The sequence below is a fragment of the Anguilla anguilla genome, chromosome 16 (assembly GCF_013347855.1).
Source record: "Anguilla anguilla isolate fAngAng1 chromosome 16, fAngAng1.pri, whole genome shotgun sequence".
Taxonomy (NCBI): Eukaryota; Metazoa; Chordata; class Actinopteri; order Anguilliformes; family Anguillidae; genus Anguilla; species Anguilla anguilla.
Window position 1 is genome coordinate 22,062,115 of NC_049216.1, and position 19,565 is coordinate 22,081,679.

At 46.9% G+C, this 19,565-nt stretch overlaps 1 protein-coding gene across 1 annotated transcript in view; it reads right to left on the bottom strand.

The window, feature by feature from the left end:
- Positions 1 to 19,565, bottom strand: part of LOC118214792 (USP6 N-terminal-like protein) — a 37,058-nt gene that overhangs the window by 5,230 nt on the left and 12,263 nt on the right. The window contains exons 2-11 of the mRNA XM_035395020.1: positions 13,870 to 13,943; positions 9,855 to 9,940; positions 9,025 to 9,064; positions 6,597 to 6,677; positions 6,062 to 6,169; positions 5,856 to 5,965; positions 3,298 to 3,346; positions 1,987 to 2,107; positions 1,801 to 1,895; positions 1,315 to 1,380 (exon numbers count right to left, since the gene is read on the bottom strand). Coding sequence (XP_035250911.1) covers positions 1,315 to 1,380; positions 1,801 to 1,895; positions 1,987 to 2,107; positions 3,298 to 3,346; positions 5,856 to 5,965; positions 6,062 to 6,169; positions 6,597 to 6,677; positions 9,025 to 9,064; positions 9,855 to 9,940; positions 13,870 to 13,935 — 822 coding nt within the window. The 5' untranslated portion in view covers positions 13,936 to 13,943. The remainder of the gene's footprint in view (positions 1 to 1,314; positions 1,381 to 1,800; positions 1,896 to 1,986; positions 2,108 to 3,297; positions 3,347 to 5,855; positions 5,966 to 6,061; positions 6,170 to 6,596; positions 6,678 to 9,024; positions 9,065 to 9,854; positions 9,941 to 13,869; positions 13,944 to 19,565) is intronic.

The window sequence follows — 19,565 nt, forward strand, 5'->3', positions numbered from 1 at the left end:
CAGCTCCAGATCCACAGATCTGACTCAGGGACCAGCTCCAGATCCACAGATCTGACTCAGGGACCAGCTCCAGATCCACAGATCTGACTCAGGGACCAGCTCCAGATCCACAGATCTGACTCAGGGACCAGCTCCAGATCCACAGATCCGACCCGAGGCTTACATCTGGCAGGGGTTTCCACGGAGCCAACAGTCGTTCAGCTCCAGTCCCCGACGTACGCTCAGGACCATTAACTGCTAGAAAACAGCTCAGCGAACCCCTCAGCACCGCGTTCCAGCCCTGCACCGTGGGGCCCACAGAGGGGTTCCCTCACACACAGAGCTGCAGAAACACTTCTAACGCAGGGACACTAACCTTCTGACAATGTGCACACTGAGCTGGTCTGCACACATTAAGAGGTGCCTGGTGTTTGATCTTTGGGTAAATTTAACTCCGATAAGACCTCCCTGGTGGTTGTCGGTCTGCTTTGCAAGGGCCATTTCATGTGTGTTGTCCTCATGTGGCCAATGAGATGCATTTCCTGGGGTTCCTTCTCCCCCCAAAATAGATTTATACAGCTATTGGTCTTTGTTTTTTTGAAGAATGGTGAAGCTGCCCTCTCAGCATTATGTGACACTACAGTCACTTAGCAGATGCTCTTATCCAGGGTCTATAATGTTATTATATTATCCCAAAAGGAAATCCATAAACAGTAGTTTCAGTAGTGCTTCTCTGACTCGCGTCCGTGTGGATCTGACTTGTGATGCATGTGCCAAGGTCACGGTTTTGTATTCCAAAACTCTTATCACCGTATTACATTAACAGCAGTCACAGACAACTCTGACTGAAAAGCTGTCACTCCGGACAGAAGAATGTGAAAAGCACCAGGGGACTGATACCCACTCAACCCCCCCATCTGCCCTGCAAAGTGACTGTGGCTACAGCTGTGCAGAGGATGGGTTTTTGCGCATATCACTGCTCTGAAAGGGAAGCTGTCACTATGACATCATCCAGCTGTGATCACTGTACGAAATGAAGCAGACGGCCTCTCCACACAACAAACTTACAGTGTCCAGTGAGGTCTCTACTTACTGCGTGCACACACTGTGTACACACACTCAGACATGCACTGCATGTAACATACAGACAGTCACACACACACATTCACTCACACACACACACACACACTGCATGCAACATACACAGACAGACAGACAGACACACACACAAACTGCATGCAGCATACACAGACACACACACTGCATGCAGCATACACACAGACAGACAGACAGATTCACACACACACACACACAGTAAATTGGTAGATTTCTCACCCTATCAATGAAACACTGCAGGAACCATTTGGTTGTGTAAATCCCAGTGAACATCTGCTCCTTGTCCTGAATTCAGAGAGAGATGTGTAATGAGACATAAAGGGCCTCAGTCACATATACATTTTCTGGGGCAAAAGCAACAACTAAATAACATGTCTATGAAGAAGTAGCTTGAAGAAGAAGTAGCTTGAATTCATTTTCAGTTCATTATAAAAAGAAAGCAAGTGTTTGAAAGTGATCTGCACAGATCACAAAAGTTCTCACTGAAATGTACCACATACTCCAAGTGTACGTCCCTTTCATAGAGAATATATAAATATAAATATATAAAGCGTGAGAGCACCCGCACCCACACACACAAACAAACAAACACACACACACAAACACACACTCTAGAGGAGTGCAAACATTGCTGGTAATCAGACACACACAAACGCTTTCCCTTGGCTTTATTTTGGCCACAGAGCCACCCAGGCTGCCTCTCACCAGGTGCTTCTTCAGCTTGGGCAGGAGTTTGGAGAGGATCTGGTCATGTTGAGCCTGAAAGCGCTGGAGCTTGGGAAAGCCGGGGATGAAGAACCCTGTGGGAGAAACAGCAGGTTTCAGCACCCCCAGTTTGAACTGGCATCCTAACTCCGCCCCATTGTTTGAGCTGCCTCCTGAATGGCTCACCGTGCATGGCATGTTTCTGATTGGTTAGCAGCTGGGAAAGGGCCCAGAAGGCATCCTCTTCATTCATGTACATCAGCAGGATAGCGGCGATCTGGCTCATCCCCTGGCAGTAACTCACTTCCTGTGGAGAGAGGGATCAGGGGTCATGTACGGTCACAAACTACTCCGAGTCCAAATTGGTCACGCACACATAAACACTACTTAAATAACACCAGCAAAGGGAGCATATAAAAACTTATGAAATAAAAAAAATTGAAATAGTTAACTGCTCATCCAGAAGAGTGAAGGCTTAAACTTTTAACAGCACTCAGACTCATGACCTGATACGGATTTCCACTGTGGATCCAATGAGGGCTCCCTGATGATCACATGACTGACCAGCACCATGTGACTGCATCAGCATTTCAGACCATTTGCCCATCAACTGTGCTTAACTACATAATGTGTCCAACCCACACTGGAGGAGTCCTAGGACTTCAGTGAAGACCCCTTCGTACAGCAACCTGCATCTAAACACACAGCCCACTTCCCAAAGTGCTGAAGTTTTAAGCTCTTTGCCAGAGAGGGAGGTCTGAAAGGTCAGTGCTCTGAGCTGGTGTGATGTATTTGCTTTAGCAGTTTCCCTTATCTGTGGCCATGTATGTTGCTCTGATTTTCCTCATTTTCTGTTTATACAGCCGATTACAGCTGGACAGGTTAGCTACCAAAACTGGCTCAGCAGGAACTTGAAATACTTAAACTCTTTCGATTCAAGTAGAATTCCTGCAGATCCATGAGAATGTTGCAATATGTGAAACAATAATTTGATCTGAACGTTAGGGAAAACAGACATTTATTTTTAATGTTGTCGGCAATCTGCAGGAATTTCCTGTTGTATTCAGTGATAAAGTATGTGAAACATTCATGTGACCCAGGTCTGTTGAGGACTTGGCTCATCGGTGTCTTTTGGAGCTCTACACTCTGCGTACTTCAAGCTGAGTGCATAAGCGCAGATGGCAACAGTTCATCTGTACCAGAGGGGCGACTCCTGTTTGCTCTCTCCCTTAAAAAGACCTACGCTGGCAACCTGCTGGGGTTCTGAACCCAACAAATGTGTGAAGTGGGGCTTGTGAACCATGGCAATTTGTTTTCTGCTTCCCTTGTGGGTGTAAAAACAGAAGCTTAAATCTCCCGGCAGAGGAGCTGGGGGGCTTATCCAATCACGTAAATAAAACTGGAAACAGGACTCAGTGGAAGGGTTGGGTAATGGGTGGTGGTGGGGTTCAGTAGCACATAGCTGTTGATTACGTAATGGCGATTCCAGTCACTCACTGTGTTGTAAACAGAGTAGGCCGACAGGACGTGGAACAGAGCCTGCTGTCTGCGGAGAGAGAACAGCGGAGGAGAGAGGAGGGGAGAGGAGAGACCATAAGGGCAAGTCACAGATACCCACAGGCTTGAAACCAGGCACAATTCATTATTTGTAAATACTCTAATGACAGTTTTTCATGGTTATCAAAGAAGTAAAGTTTGTAAAGTTTACGATATGGGTACCTGATTCCATTTAAACTAATGTATAGCACAGCCTTTCAATTAATGCAGAATAAATTGCATGTAAATGAGCTCTTCTGTGTTATAAATGATATCATATAACCAAATGTCTTTGTTAATCAATGGGATGCAGTGTTTCCCCTACATAGACTCAGGAGGTAAGACCGATTGTCTGGCAGTCGGAGGGTTGCCGGTTCAAACCCCGCCCTGGGCATGTCGAAGTGTCCTTGAGCAAGACACCTAACCCCTAACCTCTAACTGCTCTGGCGAATGAGAGGCATCAATTGTAAAGCGCTTTGGATAAAAGCGCTATATAAATGCAGTCCATTTACCATTTATCTATAGGGGCGTAGCCAAAACATCCTCACGGCTGCCACAATATGAAAGCTGGTAAACAACGGGATTCATTTACGAGAGACACGCCCGTACCCTGCGGTTCACGAGAGGTGCACTGAGCAGTCACAGGAAGCCTGGCGCTCATTTCGCACGAGGCTGGGCTGCTCAGCTGCTGTGTTTAAACACTGCACCGCACACGTGACTTCCTGCACACCACATGCGCTTGTTTGGAGACTTACAGTCATCACAGATGAATGACTGCAGAAAACACTGACGTCGATAACTTTTTATCTCCAGTGTTGGGCTTTTGGATATTACTGTAACACACGTGGATATATAGGTAAACTCACTCCTCACTTGTCAGACACAGGCTCCCCAGTAGCACTAATGGCAAGCGACACACATTGCAATTTCACACTTTACATTGCAAAGCTACATTCAGTAAGCTACACTAAACACGTCATACCAGTCATATCAATGAGTGGAAATTTAATTTCGCGCCATGCATTGGATGTGCTCTGAAGTTTGGTGTATTCTGCATTTTCCAATTTTCCATAAATTGTCAGGTGAAGACAGACTTCAGAAACTGACAGTGAGGAGAGCACCTTGCTGCCTGTTTAAGGATCTGCATGAAAGGCCTCCCCGAGGCCAGTGAGAAGGCTGTGCAGGTTTTCTTCTCTAAGCCAACGGAGGCAAGATGTCCAATGGAGGACTGTACTCTGTGGGTACGTGACTTTGTGCAGCTGTGTTACACTCGATGCACTGGGAGGCTAAAGCTGTGCTGCATTAATGTAACTGTGCTGCTGGCAGACTGAAGCTGTGCTACGGGTGCGCACCCTGTGCCTCCCTTTCTCAGGCCTTTGCTCCTGTCTCTCTAAATCACTGGGCTCCATTGCTGAAGTATTCTTGATGCAGTGTGGGTGGGTCAGACTGCTCCTCTGTTCCTCTGCAGGCCTGGAGTCCATTAAGCTGCCTCTGACATTACCAAAAACGGCCCTGGAGCGCTTTCAAACACGCAGCGCGGCCAGAAACGAATGTCAGACATTTCCCTCTGCGCACGTGCGTGCGTGCGGGTGTGCGTATGTGTGCATGCGTGTGGGTGTGCGTGCATGTATGTGTATGTGTGCGTGTGTATGCGTGTGCCTGCATGCGTGTGTGTGTATATCTGTGTGTGTCTGGACGCTAATAACCATGGAAAGACACAACAAAAATCACTAAAAATCAAGTTAATTCATGCTAAAGATTAAAAGCGCTGATCACTTCACACAAAGTGATGCAGTAACAGGAAGAAACAGAAGAGCCTCATTTCTTTCCCATGTTAACAGATACAACACAGTAATCACAAGCGCCATCAATGGGCAAGCTGTAAAGCCTATGCCCATTCAGAAAGACCGGAAATGGCTCCAAACGCAGCACCATGGAGAGACATTTTGCTTTTGGTTCACACAGTTTCTTTAAAGGTAGCTAGCATTCTTTGCTAAGTGCTTAGCAAAACCGTGCACACACACACAATTGTGTATGAGAACCGTTGGTGCTTTAAAAACATCTGGGGGAACAATGGCAATGCCCGCTCTGGAGCGGCTCTATTGTGAGCGTGTGAGAGGGGGTCTGCTGCTCGGCACTTCCTGGCAAGTCACGCTCTGTGACAGGAAGTCTAATCAAACACACAGAGAGGCAGGAAGTGGCGCTTGCTCTGATCGCTGGCTCACAGGGTTACACAAGCTCAGCCCTGGTGGAAATATCTGAAGAGACTTGGCTTCTGCAGAAGATACTAGTCACAAAAAGCCAATTCAAGCTAGCTCAATAAAGCAAAAACTAACAAAACAGCAGCCAAAAAAAGTAGTTAAACCTGACTCTACTGTTAGTAGATAAAGTTTTATTCTTATACAAACCTCATTCTTTTCTATTTCTAGTTGTAAGCTGTAAGTTTGATTGGTGTTTGCAGTGTGTGTGTGTGTGTGTGTGTGTGTGTGTCTGCACCATGTGTGTGTGTGCTGGCTTACTTGACTCCAAATCGATCCATAAACATGATATGGTTTCGAAAGGTCCGGTTCACGTCAAGATCGATTTGCTTGATTTCAGTGGAGAAGTGTCTGGCCTGTTCCTTCATTTTCTGCAACAACAACAAAATAATTTATCCATCAGTTATGCTTTTCAACAATCTGGCAAAGAGCTTCACTTCTACTCAGTCCTGAACGCGCACACTAACCTCGTACTTGCCAGGGTTGTCACTCTTCACTTTCTCCACATCCAGCAGTAAGGACCAGGCCTGCCCCCGCAGCTGCAAGGGAATCCCCTTATACACCCTGCGCCACATCTGCAGAAAACACACAGAGAGGAGATCAGAGAAGGGGGGGGGAGAGAGAGGAGATGTGAGAGAGAGAGGGGGGAGAAAAAGGAGATGTGAGGAGAGAGAGAGAAGGGGGAGAGAGAGGGAGAGAAAGGGGGAGATAAAGAGAAAGACAGTGAAAGTGTGGGAGAAGGAAAATCCAGGTAAAAGTAGAACAGTGAAGGAGAGAGAAAAGTAAAGACACAGTGAGAGAAGGAGAAAGCAGGAGAGGGGTTCAGGGAGGCAGATGGAAAAAGACAAGAAGAGGAGAGTGAGGGGGAAGAAATAGAGAAAAATAATTAAATGGTAAAGGAAAAAGAAGGAGAGATATAGAGAAGGGAGAAGCCAGAAATGAATGACAGGATATTAGAGCCTGTGTTCCTCATGCCTGTTGCACACAGGCAGTTATCCTCACCCGTTCACTGTTCCTGTACTTGTCCCATTTCTTCACCATTTTTAGCCATTTCTCCACCCTTTCAATTTCCAGATGTTTTTGCTGAAGAGGGATGAAAATAAACTTCCTGTTAGAGCACAAACAGTAGCAACGTACAGTATATACAAAATGGGTAGCAGCTTTACTATCAACTCTATCGTACAAAAACATCAGACGAGGGTAACCAGTGGCGTAAAAGGTCAAAGGTCAATGATCCGAGAGTCAGGGGTAAGGAAGCAGGGATCTCCAGTGTGTTCCATAAGCACTGCTTACAGGCTGGATAGCCAAACACTGAAACATTTCCAGCCGGCTACTTTTTACTGCCTTTTCTTTAGTGAGCGGCTTCTCCTGACTCTGATTGCCCTATTGTATCCTTGCATCCAACTGAGCAGTGCCTACGTCCCAAAAACAAAAGATAAACTGCCAATCGCGATTGCCTCTGGCCACAGCAGAGTACTCGCTACAAAGTACATCTGCGCAATTTGTCAAGTTCTGCTTCATTCCAGTTCTTTTAGCAAGTAAGTTTATTATAACAGAACAATAGCAAACAAAACAGAGATTGCTTTCAGTCGCCACATTTTATGCAGGAAAACAAAATAGCCAAAAGGTGAAAAAAACAGGCCTATGGGAGACCAGGGTCTATGCACAACAAAACATTATTAGTGTCTGATTTCATCCCACTAACCCCGCTATTTCATCCTGCCTCCGCTACTAGTGTCATAACAAAATTATGAACAACACACATTTATTGTGTTATTGAGAGTCGGCATATTAGGACAAAAATAGTTATTTTTAACAGAACGCAGGTGAATTTGGTTAAAAGGAAAATTCTGGGCTAGAGCAACCACTGGGCTTTTTTTATTTATTAGAAGCCGAGTTAATGCTAAGTGTTGTTTTTGAACTCGTTTGCCTGTCTACTCTGCCAGAAACAAAACTTTCACTCGTGCTTGCGCTTGTATGTACAGCATTAATGTTGTGTGTGCTTGTGACGTCAGGCACACTTGGCCACAGTAGAGTGCAAGGACACATTCACAAAATTTGACAGGCCTGATGTTTCTGTGCTCATTTCTGGCTAACCTTTTTGGTATTTACTACAGAATAATGAGAAGCAAAATGGAGATGGGGCTTGGCATTATTATCTTAATGTACCTTGCTGTAAAATGTAACTATGCAAGAAGTTTGCATATTTACATTTGTAATGTACCCCCACCCCCACATATAATGTATCATGTAACTGAATCATGGATACAGGGTTATGCCCTGTCCCGCTGCAGGAGGGGGGATTTGGCTCCGTCCCACAGCTGTTTCCGGAATGCAAGGCCGCCTCCTCGCTCCTGGAGCAAGGCTTGAAGGTCACCGTGGCAACTTCCTCCACCCTGACCTGAAAGACGCCTCTTCTCCTTAGCGTGTTTGTGCTTCTGTGCGTGTGGAAGGTGTGACTACGCTGGCCTGCGTTATCGGTATACAGGAATCTGCATTGCAGCTCCCGTTTACACTCTAACCTGATACACACAACACATCTGCTTTCTGAATCATCTCATATATCATGTTGCTGGAGAGCCACGGGATCGTATGGTATCTGTTTGTTACTCAGCGCTCAGTAACTCAGCCCGGTCAGGTGAGGTGACCGTTACACCTTAATGTTCTCCCCGCTGGTTTGCTGGTCTGAACATCTTGCGGAAGGAGATGAAAACAGACCGGAACACCCTGGACCTGCTCTCCACAGCCAGGGCTCAGCACCACCGATTTAGACCGGTATCACGTTTCTCCAAAGTCGTTGCGCACAGATTATCAGGCGCATAAATTTTCCCTCCCACGCAATTCGGAGGCTAGCTCAAAACAGGGTGTCACGTGACCGATGAACGCTTATTATGGCATGCTATCCATCAACAGAATGTTGCCGACAGAAGATGAAGTATGATGGAAAGTTCATGATTAATTTCTTTGCTGTCTTGGGCATTTGCGTGTGGGACCGCGACAACACTGAACCATGTTAGCCAAAACAGACCCATTCCCACTACAGTTGCCTGTAACCAGTGGAGTCTTACTGCTGAAGGGCTGTTGAACAGAATGGTTCCAACAGAAAAAGAAAGATCCCTACTCAGATGATTGTGTGAGTGATGACCTGTGCTTTTTTGGCATTAGCCATGTATTGCCCTCACTCAGGAAATTGTCTAACCTGTCTCTCAAGCACATAATTGTGTGGGCCAATTAATATACAGCCAGTGGCCATGCCCTATAAAAAAGTAAAATTAAAAAAAAATATATATATATAATAAACCTAGTGAAGTTACACCAGTATCAGACAGTAATCTTAATTTAAAAGGCATTATTGTATTAAGGAGCAGGGTTACAGTAAAGGTTGTAGTGTGCGATATGCACACGGCCTGTAAATATCTTCTGCACATACCTTTTCCTCAAGAGCATTGGGAGTCGGCAGTTCCTCTTCACTGCAAGGAGCAACAAAACAGGCGGTTAATTACAGCAACAGCCTCGCCGTAGCCAATGCTTTATAACCAATCGCTTAAACTGAAGGAGGGCAGCGTCAAATGAGACTCAGACAAACTGAGCACCGGAGACGCGGTTGTAAAAGGAGGAGGGGTGTGTCAAATACAGCACACTTCCGTCAACAGCCCCATGAGAATGTGAGCGATGCCCAAGCCGTGGCTTACCGCTGCACCGGTGAGCACCGCTCTCAGACGGCACGGCGAGAGATTCCTGCCGTCTCTCAGGAACTAACCGTCTGGATTTCAAGACTTTTAAAATGAAAATAAAGCCCTGTTCCAACCAATGAGTGCAGTCAGGATAAGAGCTGTTTCAGCATTAGAACGTTACTAATACTAAGAATACATAATAGGGTGCACACCAAAATGATGGGCAATTTAAGCAATTTTTTCCCATAACTCAGTAGTTCACATTTAACAGCTTTTCCTCAGAAAGCATGAAACCATCTTGCTTTCTGATGATTTTCTTTCATCTGAACAGGCCTTAAGATTGCCTCCACAAGGCTTTACCAATTCAATTATATTATTTTATTTAAAAAAAAACTAAAATCAACCTTTTTCTTTTGGTAAAGGACAGGAAAAACAAAACAAAATCAAAAACAAATTTCTCAGAATTTCTATCATCAGACAGAAATGGCTGAGCCAATTAAAGACCATAATTCCAGGATGCGTTCCAGCTCCAGGCATGAATCCCATTCAGGCTCATGTCAGCTAAAGGAGGGATGGTGTGACTCACTGCAGAAAGCCGAAGCGATCTGTGAACTTGTAGATAGTGTAGTCCGGGTCTTCCCAGGGGTCGATGTCTACGCCCGCATCCCGGCCCTGAAACCAATGAAACAGTGCGTATTTAAATAAATAATATCAACAATACATAAATAAATAAATAAATAAATAAATAAAGACAAATATCCAGAAAATTTAGCCATTTTCAGGAGAAGTGCAAGCATTCACATTCCGCAATGTAAAACGCCATTACACAGTTCCTGTTAGTGCTCTTCACGTTGCAGTGACATCATACGAATGCAGCGTGTGAAGTTTTTCATTTTGAAAGCCGTGGCTTTGGGAGCGGAGGACCAAAGCCTCAGTCATGAAAGCACTGCGGCTGGGGCGCTCTGCTGCCCTTCTATAAACGCTCAGTAAGAACAGCCTTCCTGCACGTCCGCCTGCACGTCTGCTGGCCTCATCTGCGCAGCCAGTGCAGGCAGAAAAGAGTCTACAGGTGTGACCGTTCCAGGTGACCCTCATCCCACAGAAAACAACACCGACATGCATTTTAAGAGCTTGATATTTACAAAGGTCATTTGCATTAAGAGTCTTGCTCAAGCAGTCAGCAGTGCCCTGCCTGTAAGTCAAATCTACAGTAAATCATTGTTCCCTTATGAAAGCGATTTTTTTATTTCTTTGCATTTTATCTAAGAATATGTCAGCAGTAAAAATTCCAGGATGCAGGATAATTAGCCTCTAGCCAAATGTACGGCTCTCACTCATCTCACTAAAAGGCCCCTGATGATGGATACCTGATCTGCTTTAATGGATACCCGTTGTGTTTTCAGACTACAGGGATGATAACAGCAGGACACAGACTGATAAGACTGTGCCCTGATTGGACAAAATTTTACTCCAGCCCCCCTCCCATAGTACAAGAATTACAACAGAGTGTATAGTTGTATAGGGCCTACGGTTCCACCATAGCCACACTTAATCAACAGATGTCTCCTGCATTTAGGCTACTCTGCGCACGTCTGTGAGGTAATCTTCCCTTTGGGTTGCGAAATTCACAAACGGCTTCCACCACAAATGTCACACGTGCAGGTGATGTAAATTATGGAGCAGGCGAGAGATTCAAAAATGTCACCGGGGGTGGGGGGGGGGGGGTGAAGGGCGGCTGGTTCAAAATTGCCAGTGTGAAGACCTAGCTCTCTGTCCAGCTGATTGTCCTGCCGCAGAACCTTCCATCTGTCTGTCTGTCTGTCTGTCTGTCCAATTTCCACAGACGATACAAGCAGAGAGAAACAGGAGCTGCTCACAGGACTTTTTGTGGCATGTAGCATTTCAGTCTCCCTGCAGTGAAGCTGACAATGATTCCTCACTGCAAAAGGCCAGAGGGGGGCGCAATCGGAGGCGCTGAGTGGATCTGCCCAATACCGTTAAAAATAGTCGGATTTCGGAAGCCATTAAGGGAAGGGGGGACGGGGGGAGATATAATTATGCGTTATGAAACAGACATGAGAAGCCACACACGGAGGGGACAGGGAGGGTGCTGCCGCAACGTCACCGGTGACATACAGGGGGCGCTCAACATGTACAAAGCAATGAAAATTACTTTATGAGTACTAAAGTATGTACTGAACCCCTGAGTGAGACTTCATCAAAAAATGTAGGGGTCTACAAAAGACTGTTAGACATGAAAAATTAAACTGTGATTGATCAAAAGCCAGGCCTGGTAGCCAATCGCAGCTGGCAGGCAGAGGTTGACCTGGCAACCTGCAAGGCACTTTAATTGGCCAATTTGTGAGGGGTAACCTTCCGCAAGTGGCGATACAACAGGGTTAACCCGATCGCTATGTTTGTAGTGCTGGTCTGACCCCCCCACGCATCTCTCCCCAACCACGAGGGCCTAAATTTAGCCTCCTCCCCTGGCCTCCCAGCTGCTGCCCTCCGTTCTCAAGCTGTTCTCTGTCCCCTCTTGTGATCAAGTGCCCCTGGCAGTTCAGGGGCAGCTGCTGACGTAGACCACCAGCAGTGCTGATTGGCTCCCGACGGTACCGGACTGGCAGGCCGGGCGACGGACGCTGGCGCCGCTCCACGCATCACCACCGGCTGTAGCGGACCGCGCGGAACAATCCGCCGCTTTTCACCCCTCCCCCAAAAAGAAGCAGCCAGCATGCAGCCGCGATCCTGTCCCTCTCCCACGAGCCACACAATCTGCGCCTGTTTTATTCCAAGAGCCGGCTCCACAGGCACATTACCATGCCAGCAGCCGTTCGTGCACGAGCTGCTGCTGCTGCACAAACGCCAGTGTGTCAGCGTGTGCTCCTCACATACACTTACACTCCCTTTCAATACTCCACAGGAAAAAATGACTATTTAGGGTGGGGTTTTTATGCAAAAAAGCACATTCTGGTATCCGTCCATGTTGCAAGACAAGAGTGATGCAAACGTTCTCATGCCGCAGCAGTACATCCTGCTGCAGTGTGTGTGATATAGCCTAACCTTATCGCAGGAATGACTTGATCTGTCTGTGAAGTGTAGACTCTACAGTGCAGGGTGGGACCCAGCTGGCACAGCACACCCATGCTTCAGCATGCCCACAACACACAATGAGTCCTGTTCTGTCTCAAACCCTCCACCTGGGGTTCCCAAACCTTTCACCTCAATCCCCCTGAAATATCCCACCCCCACCTGATTAAAATGCATTACCTTTTGTACTTTGTACATTTTCATCACACTACAGGCTGCAGTGTGACAGAAGCAATGAAAGTCTCAATTGTCATGGATCTGCATAAGACGTAACTATTTACGTAGTACAACATGAACGGCTAATAATTACAATGATCACAACATTGCATTCATGCATGCATCATTACCGGAAAGTCTGAAACATTACCTTTTCTAAATGAAAGTCGCAACACTGCAGGTTTTACCTGAAAGTGTGCAACATCTAATTTACCGACTATGGAAATATTAAGCAGAAAAGGAAAGTGTTTTTCAATTCTCCTGAGGAGCCCATAGGGGAGTCCACCCCAGACCTAATTTGGGAACCCCTGCTCTAACCTATGACTGGTATACGAGAGGCGGGACCGCCAAGGACACGCTTCTCCACGTATGTACACATGCCACAGCTCCACTAGCAGCAGGCAGACACGTATGTACACACGAGAGATTTCCCTTTCGCTGCCCTCTTAGAGCGCTGATCACGTTTTTTAGTCACGCGATCAAAAAGGGTCACACTCCTCCTCCTGCATGGACAAATAACACACAGAACAGAGCACACAACAGGTGACAAGCCTGCTGACAGAGAAAGCACAGTTTAAAGTCAATGAAGACCCACCATACCCTTACCCAGGCTGATCCTGCATTAATACACACAGTAAAATTTTCAGCTGGCACAGGGCCCAATACTTCCAGGAGGATAAATAGGGGCAAGGCTCCAGAGTGCGACCAAAAATCTGTCAAGTGCGACTAAGACTAAGTGGGCCAGCTGAGGGGGATATTCTGTAAGGACCCAGGAGCAGGGCACACTTTTGTTTGAGTTATTTGAGTTTGATTTATTTGTTTGAGTTTGTCAAGCACTTTAAACATCAGCACTTTTTAAGTTTATTTTTTGAACAATTGAGGTTATTGTGATTTCTTGTTTGTGCTGAGATTTAAATAAAGAAAAAACATTTATCTGCACCTTCATTCCTGTTTACAATCATTTAAATAATGTATTAAGAAATTATCAATGTGTATGGGAACTGACAAAAAGGTAACGCTTAAAATGTATTATTGCGGCGCCAAAAGGCGCGGTGAAAAATTTTGGGTGCACCTAAATGAAAAAGTTAGGCGCACCAGTGCAACTAATGTAAAAAGTTAGTCTGGAGCCCTGAGGGGCATTCTGGGAAAGAGAGTTTTTGATGTCATTTCCCACCCACTATGCTTTCCTCAAGACAAAAATACTGTAGCTACATTGTGGCATTCCTTCATTTTAGTCACAGAACGCCCATCGCCCCTCATATGAAACCGTTTGAGCTGGGTACGGCTCTACTGACCTTATCATATTTTGAGATGATCTCAGCGCGTTCCTCAGCTATTAACGTATCAAAGTCTTTCTTCATGTCAAAATCTGAAAGAAGGAAGAAGGGGAAAAAAGAGACAGAAGGCATTAGTTGACATAGTGTATAAGAAGAACGAACAGGAAGGCCTGGGCAGTGGCGACCGCCTCCTGACGCTCATGGGAACAGGCCAAGCCACACCGCCTCTGAGGTCTCTCAGTCTGAGCAATGCCCCGCTCTGGGCACAAGCGCTGACATCACAAACCGCAGTGCGTGATGGGACCTCTGAGCTGTGCGCTGACCCACACAATTTGTAGAGAATTTGCAAAAACAAAATGCACATATGTGGAAAACACATTCACTGTTTGTTCAGCACTTTTCAAGCAGGTGAGCACAATGCATAAAAATGTGATTAAATCGTGCTAATAAAGGGCAAATTTGTTTGTTTGTTTTTTGTTATTTAGAGTCATGTCGGCATCTAAGGCCATTTCATGGCAAGCACGTGGTAATGATAATATTTCAATATATAGAAAGCCAGAAAATTAAATAAAACCTATATAAGATGTTTCAAATGTACTTGTGATAATAGCTCTAAAATTCTTTCAGGGGAAATTAAAGGGCAAAACAACACAAACACAGGTAGCAGTGACAAATGAAGTCTAAGGAAGTAATGAGTGAAAACCAGTAAGTGCCACAGTACGGAGGGCAGAGGAACAGAACTGAGACAGACTGGCACTGAGGTGAAGTGCTTAGGGAACCAATCTTGAGACCAGATGGTTTCAGATGACTGCTGATTTAGTCTACCTCTGAAACAAGGGAGATGACCGGAACTGTTTGAGTAAATATCCAACTGTATAAATGGATAATATCTGAAATATACATATAAAAATAGCTTTTTCTCAAGATTATTGGCTTCTGATAATCCAAATTTAATGCAATGGGGCTTACTAGGCCTGTAACCACTGGAGACTCAGATAGCATCTAGCAAACTCACAACAGAGAATGGCGCAACCTCCACAGTAGGGCAAACTACCGCTGGACCCAGAGGCAGATACTGATCTTCACTTCCTTTTCTCGTTTTTAAAAGTGGCGCTGGTCAGTGGGTTATCATTCTCCCATCAACTCAGGGGAAGTCAACATCTAGCCTGACCACAAGCAACATAAATAACAGAGGTGTAGGCCCAAGTTATTTATTTATGCACGCATTTATTTTTGCCTTGGACAGCTGATAAAGTTGAGGTATTAGTCAGAATCTGGCATCTTCCATCCTTCTGTGTGATGTCACATGGAAATGTGATCTTGCTCTGCTTCCTGGGAACGCAATGGAAAAGCGCTGGTCTTTCAGTGCTGAAAAGGCATCAGATATCTGCCTGCTGTGTTCCCACACTCCGCTCCTGTGCCCTGGCTTGTCCGAGCTCGCACTGCTAACACACGCACCGCTAGCACACGCTTAGCTAGTCCACCCAGGCCGCACCTGTGCGCGCGGCTACCACGCATCAGCCATCTCTGTGCACACTCTGCTGCTCAGCTCATTCAGCTGTGACATGCTTTCACAAGCAGAGGAGCAGGGGTGTTTGGGAGCGGGGGTGCGGCTCCTGGTATGAGGCGTGTTTATATTGTGGAGAACCTGTCCCCTCAGCACAGTGTGAAACAGAAACTTTAGCCCCCTGGGAACAGAAGGGCAGAGAGGCTTCAGCTGCCAGGTTTCGCTGCAGCCCCTCAAGCCCCCACTCTCACTACCCCCCCACCCACCCCAGCCATCAGCTGCCAGTGGGACACAAGCCACAACGACACAGCCCTTTCTTTCTTCATCACTCCTTTCTCGTCCTTTATTAATTAATTCAATCACTCATCATTTGTTCATCAGTCCCAATGTTGACAGACTTCCTTATTTCATCTGGAGGAACTTACAGTGCATTTCAAGACACTGATCGGTGGCCCAGGTCACCTTGGTGATACTGTTGTTTCTAGTTTACTGTAGTTGCTTATTTCTGGCCTCCATAAAGGAGTTTGGCTGCACTTGTTCGTTCATTAAGAGCCAGGTTGGAGCTCATGAGGGGCGGGGCAGCAGCTGGTTTTTTGCATCTTAAAATTCAGCCTGAAACCTGAATGTAGAAAACGCATAACCTCAGAGTAATGTAAGCCTGACCAACCCGACACTCAGTTTGCCCAAATTCCAGCGACTTGCACTGCTAACAAACCAATGGTCAGTCGCTGCTGATGAATCGTGATCTCATGTAGATGTGGTTCCCATTGGCTGTGATGATTCAAGTCAAACCAGAAAAAGGAACATGAATCTGGCTACAAACTGGTAAACCAATCAGACAGCGGGTAACAGGTCTCATGCCCTGGGGGTTGAGACAGAGGCTGGCCGGTCTGCTCTGTTTCAGCTCTCTGGCCAGCGGCCCAGCTGTCCCCACGCACGGTGGGGACCCGGCAGTGCTGGCGCGGCAGGGCGAGGCGCTCTCCGGACGGCCGCATCGCGCCACACAGCCCCGCCATTCAGCGCCGCGCGTCAGGCGGCGGGCCGGCACAAAGGCCCACTTGTCCCACAGGCCCTGGTTCCACAGGTTCCACAGATGCTCCACAGGAATGCGACCCCTTGTGCTTTCCATGACAACTGGAGCCCTTTCTCTCTCCCTCTCTCTCGCTCTGGACAACAAACTGAACTTCTGTGCAAACAAATGTTTAACTTCCCTGTTCAATTCACTCTTTACTCTCTCGGCTAGACTCTTGAAGGGCTGCAGGATTTACTTTCCACGTCTCTGGGCCAGATACACAGGAGGGAGGGTGGGGTATGAAAAGGGAGTGTTCTGCGGTTTTCAGGAGTGTTTTGTCACAGAGGACAGAGCTGAGAGGAGTATTCCTCTGTCTTATATTAAAGTCCACTTTAATTATTCAGTTCATGGTGGGGAGGAAAAAACACACACAGTAATGAAGGCACATCAACATTCAGCAGACTGCAACTTTGAAGCGAGAACAAAAGGAGAAATCAATGTCCAAAAACGTTTTTCTGCTTTTTTCTTAAAGCACTAAATGATCCAAAAAAGGAGGCTACTTAGCCTGAAAATAAAGGCCCATTTAGACCGGCTGCTGATTGGTTGAAAAAGTAGCCAGTACCTGACACCGGTTTTCGGTGCAGGCGACGGGTGCAATTAACAGTTTTTACTGGAAGTGTTCCGGAACACACCGCCATGGTACTGAGGTCAGCTTCCCTCAGCCTGCCCGTAACGCTGTTTATAAGATCGCGCACACTCAGAGAAAAACACCGCCGCTCCCCACATACAAGCTTCCCTCACATAACGGCCTTTCGTGCTCTGGAGAGATTTGAGATTTATTCGCCGGCGAGTCAAAGGGTCATGCGGCAGAGGTCACATCCCAGACCTTTCTGGAGAGGACAGAGTCAGCAACTTAGATGATGAAAAACGGTCTGGGATAATTTCACTAGTCACAGAGGTCAGGTGAGAATAGCCTTTTGTGTTCACTGTGAGTCACACTGCTGAGAGAGCCTCCCTATTGATCTCTGTCCTGTGTGGCAGGACCTGAGCTCTATGAAACAGGAAACTTCCTACCTCTTTACTTTATGTGGGGATAATGATGTGACTAAGTGAGTCTGCTAAGAGAGAAGAGTGAGTCTGCTAAGAGAGACTGCTAAGAGAGAAGAAGAAATGAATCATGCCCGGTGTGGGTTTAAGCACACCACAATATCACCCCACGGCTGCATATTTCCAACACATCTCACCTCTGAGACAAAAATATTCATCCAGAAATGAGATGGGGGAAGAACAGAGAGGGGGAGGGGGAGGAGAGAGAGACAGAGAGAGTGAGTTAGGTCACCACTAAACCTGCATGGGCGATGCATTCCGGAAGAGCAAAATGACAACACCTCCTGTGTGCGGTCCTCCAGTTCGTGCTGATGTGGTGACGTTTTTGAATATGAACAGGGAGGGCGAACTACGCACCCCTCCAACACTGAAACCAATATCCGTCTTCCATTTAGCGAAAGTGACGCCACAAGGGGGACAGCGGAGGTAAGAGAGGAAAAAGGTTTACCAGTGCTGAACAGATAAAAAATTAGGACCCAATTCTTCTGAGGAAAATTACACCTATGTAGTTTTGTTTGGGGAAGGCACATCTCCCCCCAGCTACAGAATCAGCTACAGATGTAGGTCAACTCCTCATTTGCCAGTAAAATGTAAAAACATTCCTGCAGACCCTTGAGAATTTTCCGCAAAACATGTTACCAACCTAAATGTACAATCTCATGACAGAAGAATTTTGTCTTGAGTACCGGGGAAGAGAGATGTTTCTTTCAGAATTGCCAATAATCTGCAATAAAATAACCCCTGATCTAAAGGGAGAAATTATTTCAAAGTGTAAGTATTTGACCCAGGTCTGTTCAACAGAAAGGCCTGGAGCACCAGACATGGCAAATACTCTCAGCTTCCTCCTCCCTTTTTCTCAAAATCATGTTCAATGTCAGACAGCCTGTATCTGGGGGGAGATTTGGCAGATTCTTGCAAGAGTCCTGACCTCTAAGATAGCGGTTTCAGAAAATTTTCTGGACTAGAAGAGAACAGGAGACACGATCATGATGTTATCTCTGTGGGTCCTCACAACGCACACGCGCATACACATACACACCCGCACACACACACGCACGCACACATGCACACGCACACATACACACGCACGTGAAAATACACACGCACACAAACATAAAATTCTGTTTTGAACCCTAAGGAGGAGTAGCATATACTGTGCTCTTATTTGGAACACAGACTGTCCCAGCTCTAAGGCTACACTTCCTGTGAGGGGTCAGCAATAGCCAGGCCTAAATGTGACTGTCAGGCAAGCATAGCCATGTATGGTTATGTGTAGCCTACCTGAGTCCGCTGCAGACCACAGCAAGGTGACCAGGTTAATGTTTGTGGCCGGCAGCAAGAGCAGGCCTGCATCGCTGGGTTCCTCTGACGGAAAGTTAAGTTTCGGGAGGGGGGGGTGGGGGGGTGGCAGGTCTGTTGCTGTGCCAGGTGGTCAGCGCCTCATGGCTCAGGATGCCAAGTAGCCTACATCTGACTGCAGGAGGCTGGAGGGCTGGGGTTACATGTCGATGGGTGGGGTTTGACGTCCAACGCCACCCAACAACACGTGCAATCAGTTAAAAACTATTCTGCCTTTCAGAGCTCTGGGTTGGTCAAGGGGGTAAGATGTCAAAGGGTGGGGTTTGAAGTCCCGCCTTCCTGCAGCCTGCAGTCAAACAGGTCTCCGGGAGAGAGGAGCAAACACGCCCGCTGACCAGATGAGGCCAGACAAACATGGCAGGGCTTCCACGGCTGGCTCTGGGTCTGGAGCCCACCTCAGATGGGAAGAGGCCCCAAATCAGTTCCAGATCACGAGCCGGGCCTGCGGCTGACGCAATCACACCCTAAGGAGGGGATGTTAACGAGGGTCACCAGGAAGCACGTGGTGGGCGCCGGGCAGGAGGCCTGATTGATGGCAGGCGACAGCTCCGACACCCGCCACTCGGCAGGCCTCTTCATCCGACCCACACTGACACGCTTGTTCTCTCCCTCTCAGTCTCTCACTCTCTCTGCCCCGTCCCTCTCACTCTCTCCCTCCAACCCCCTCCCTCTCTCTCTCTCTCTCTCTCTCTCTCTCCCTCGTTCTGTCTCTCCCACTCTCGTTCTCTC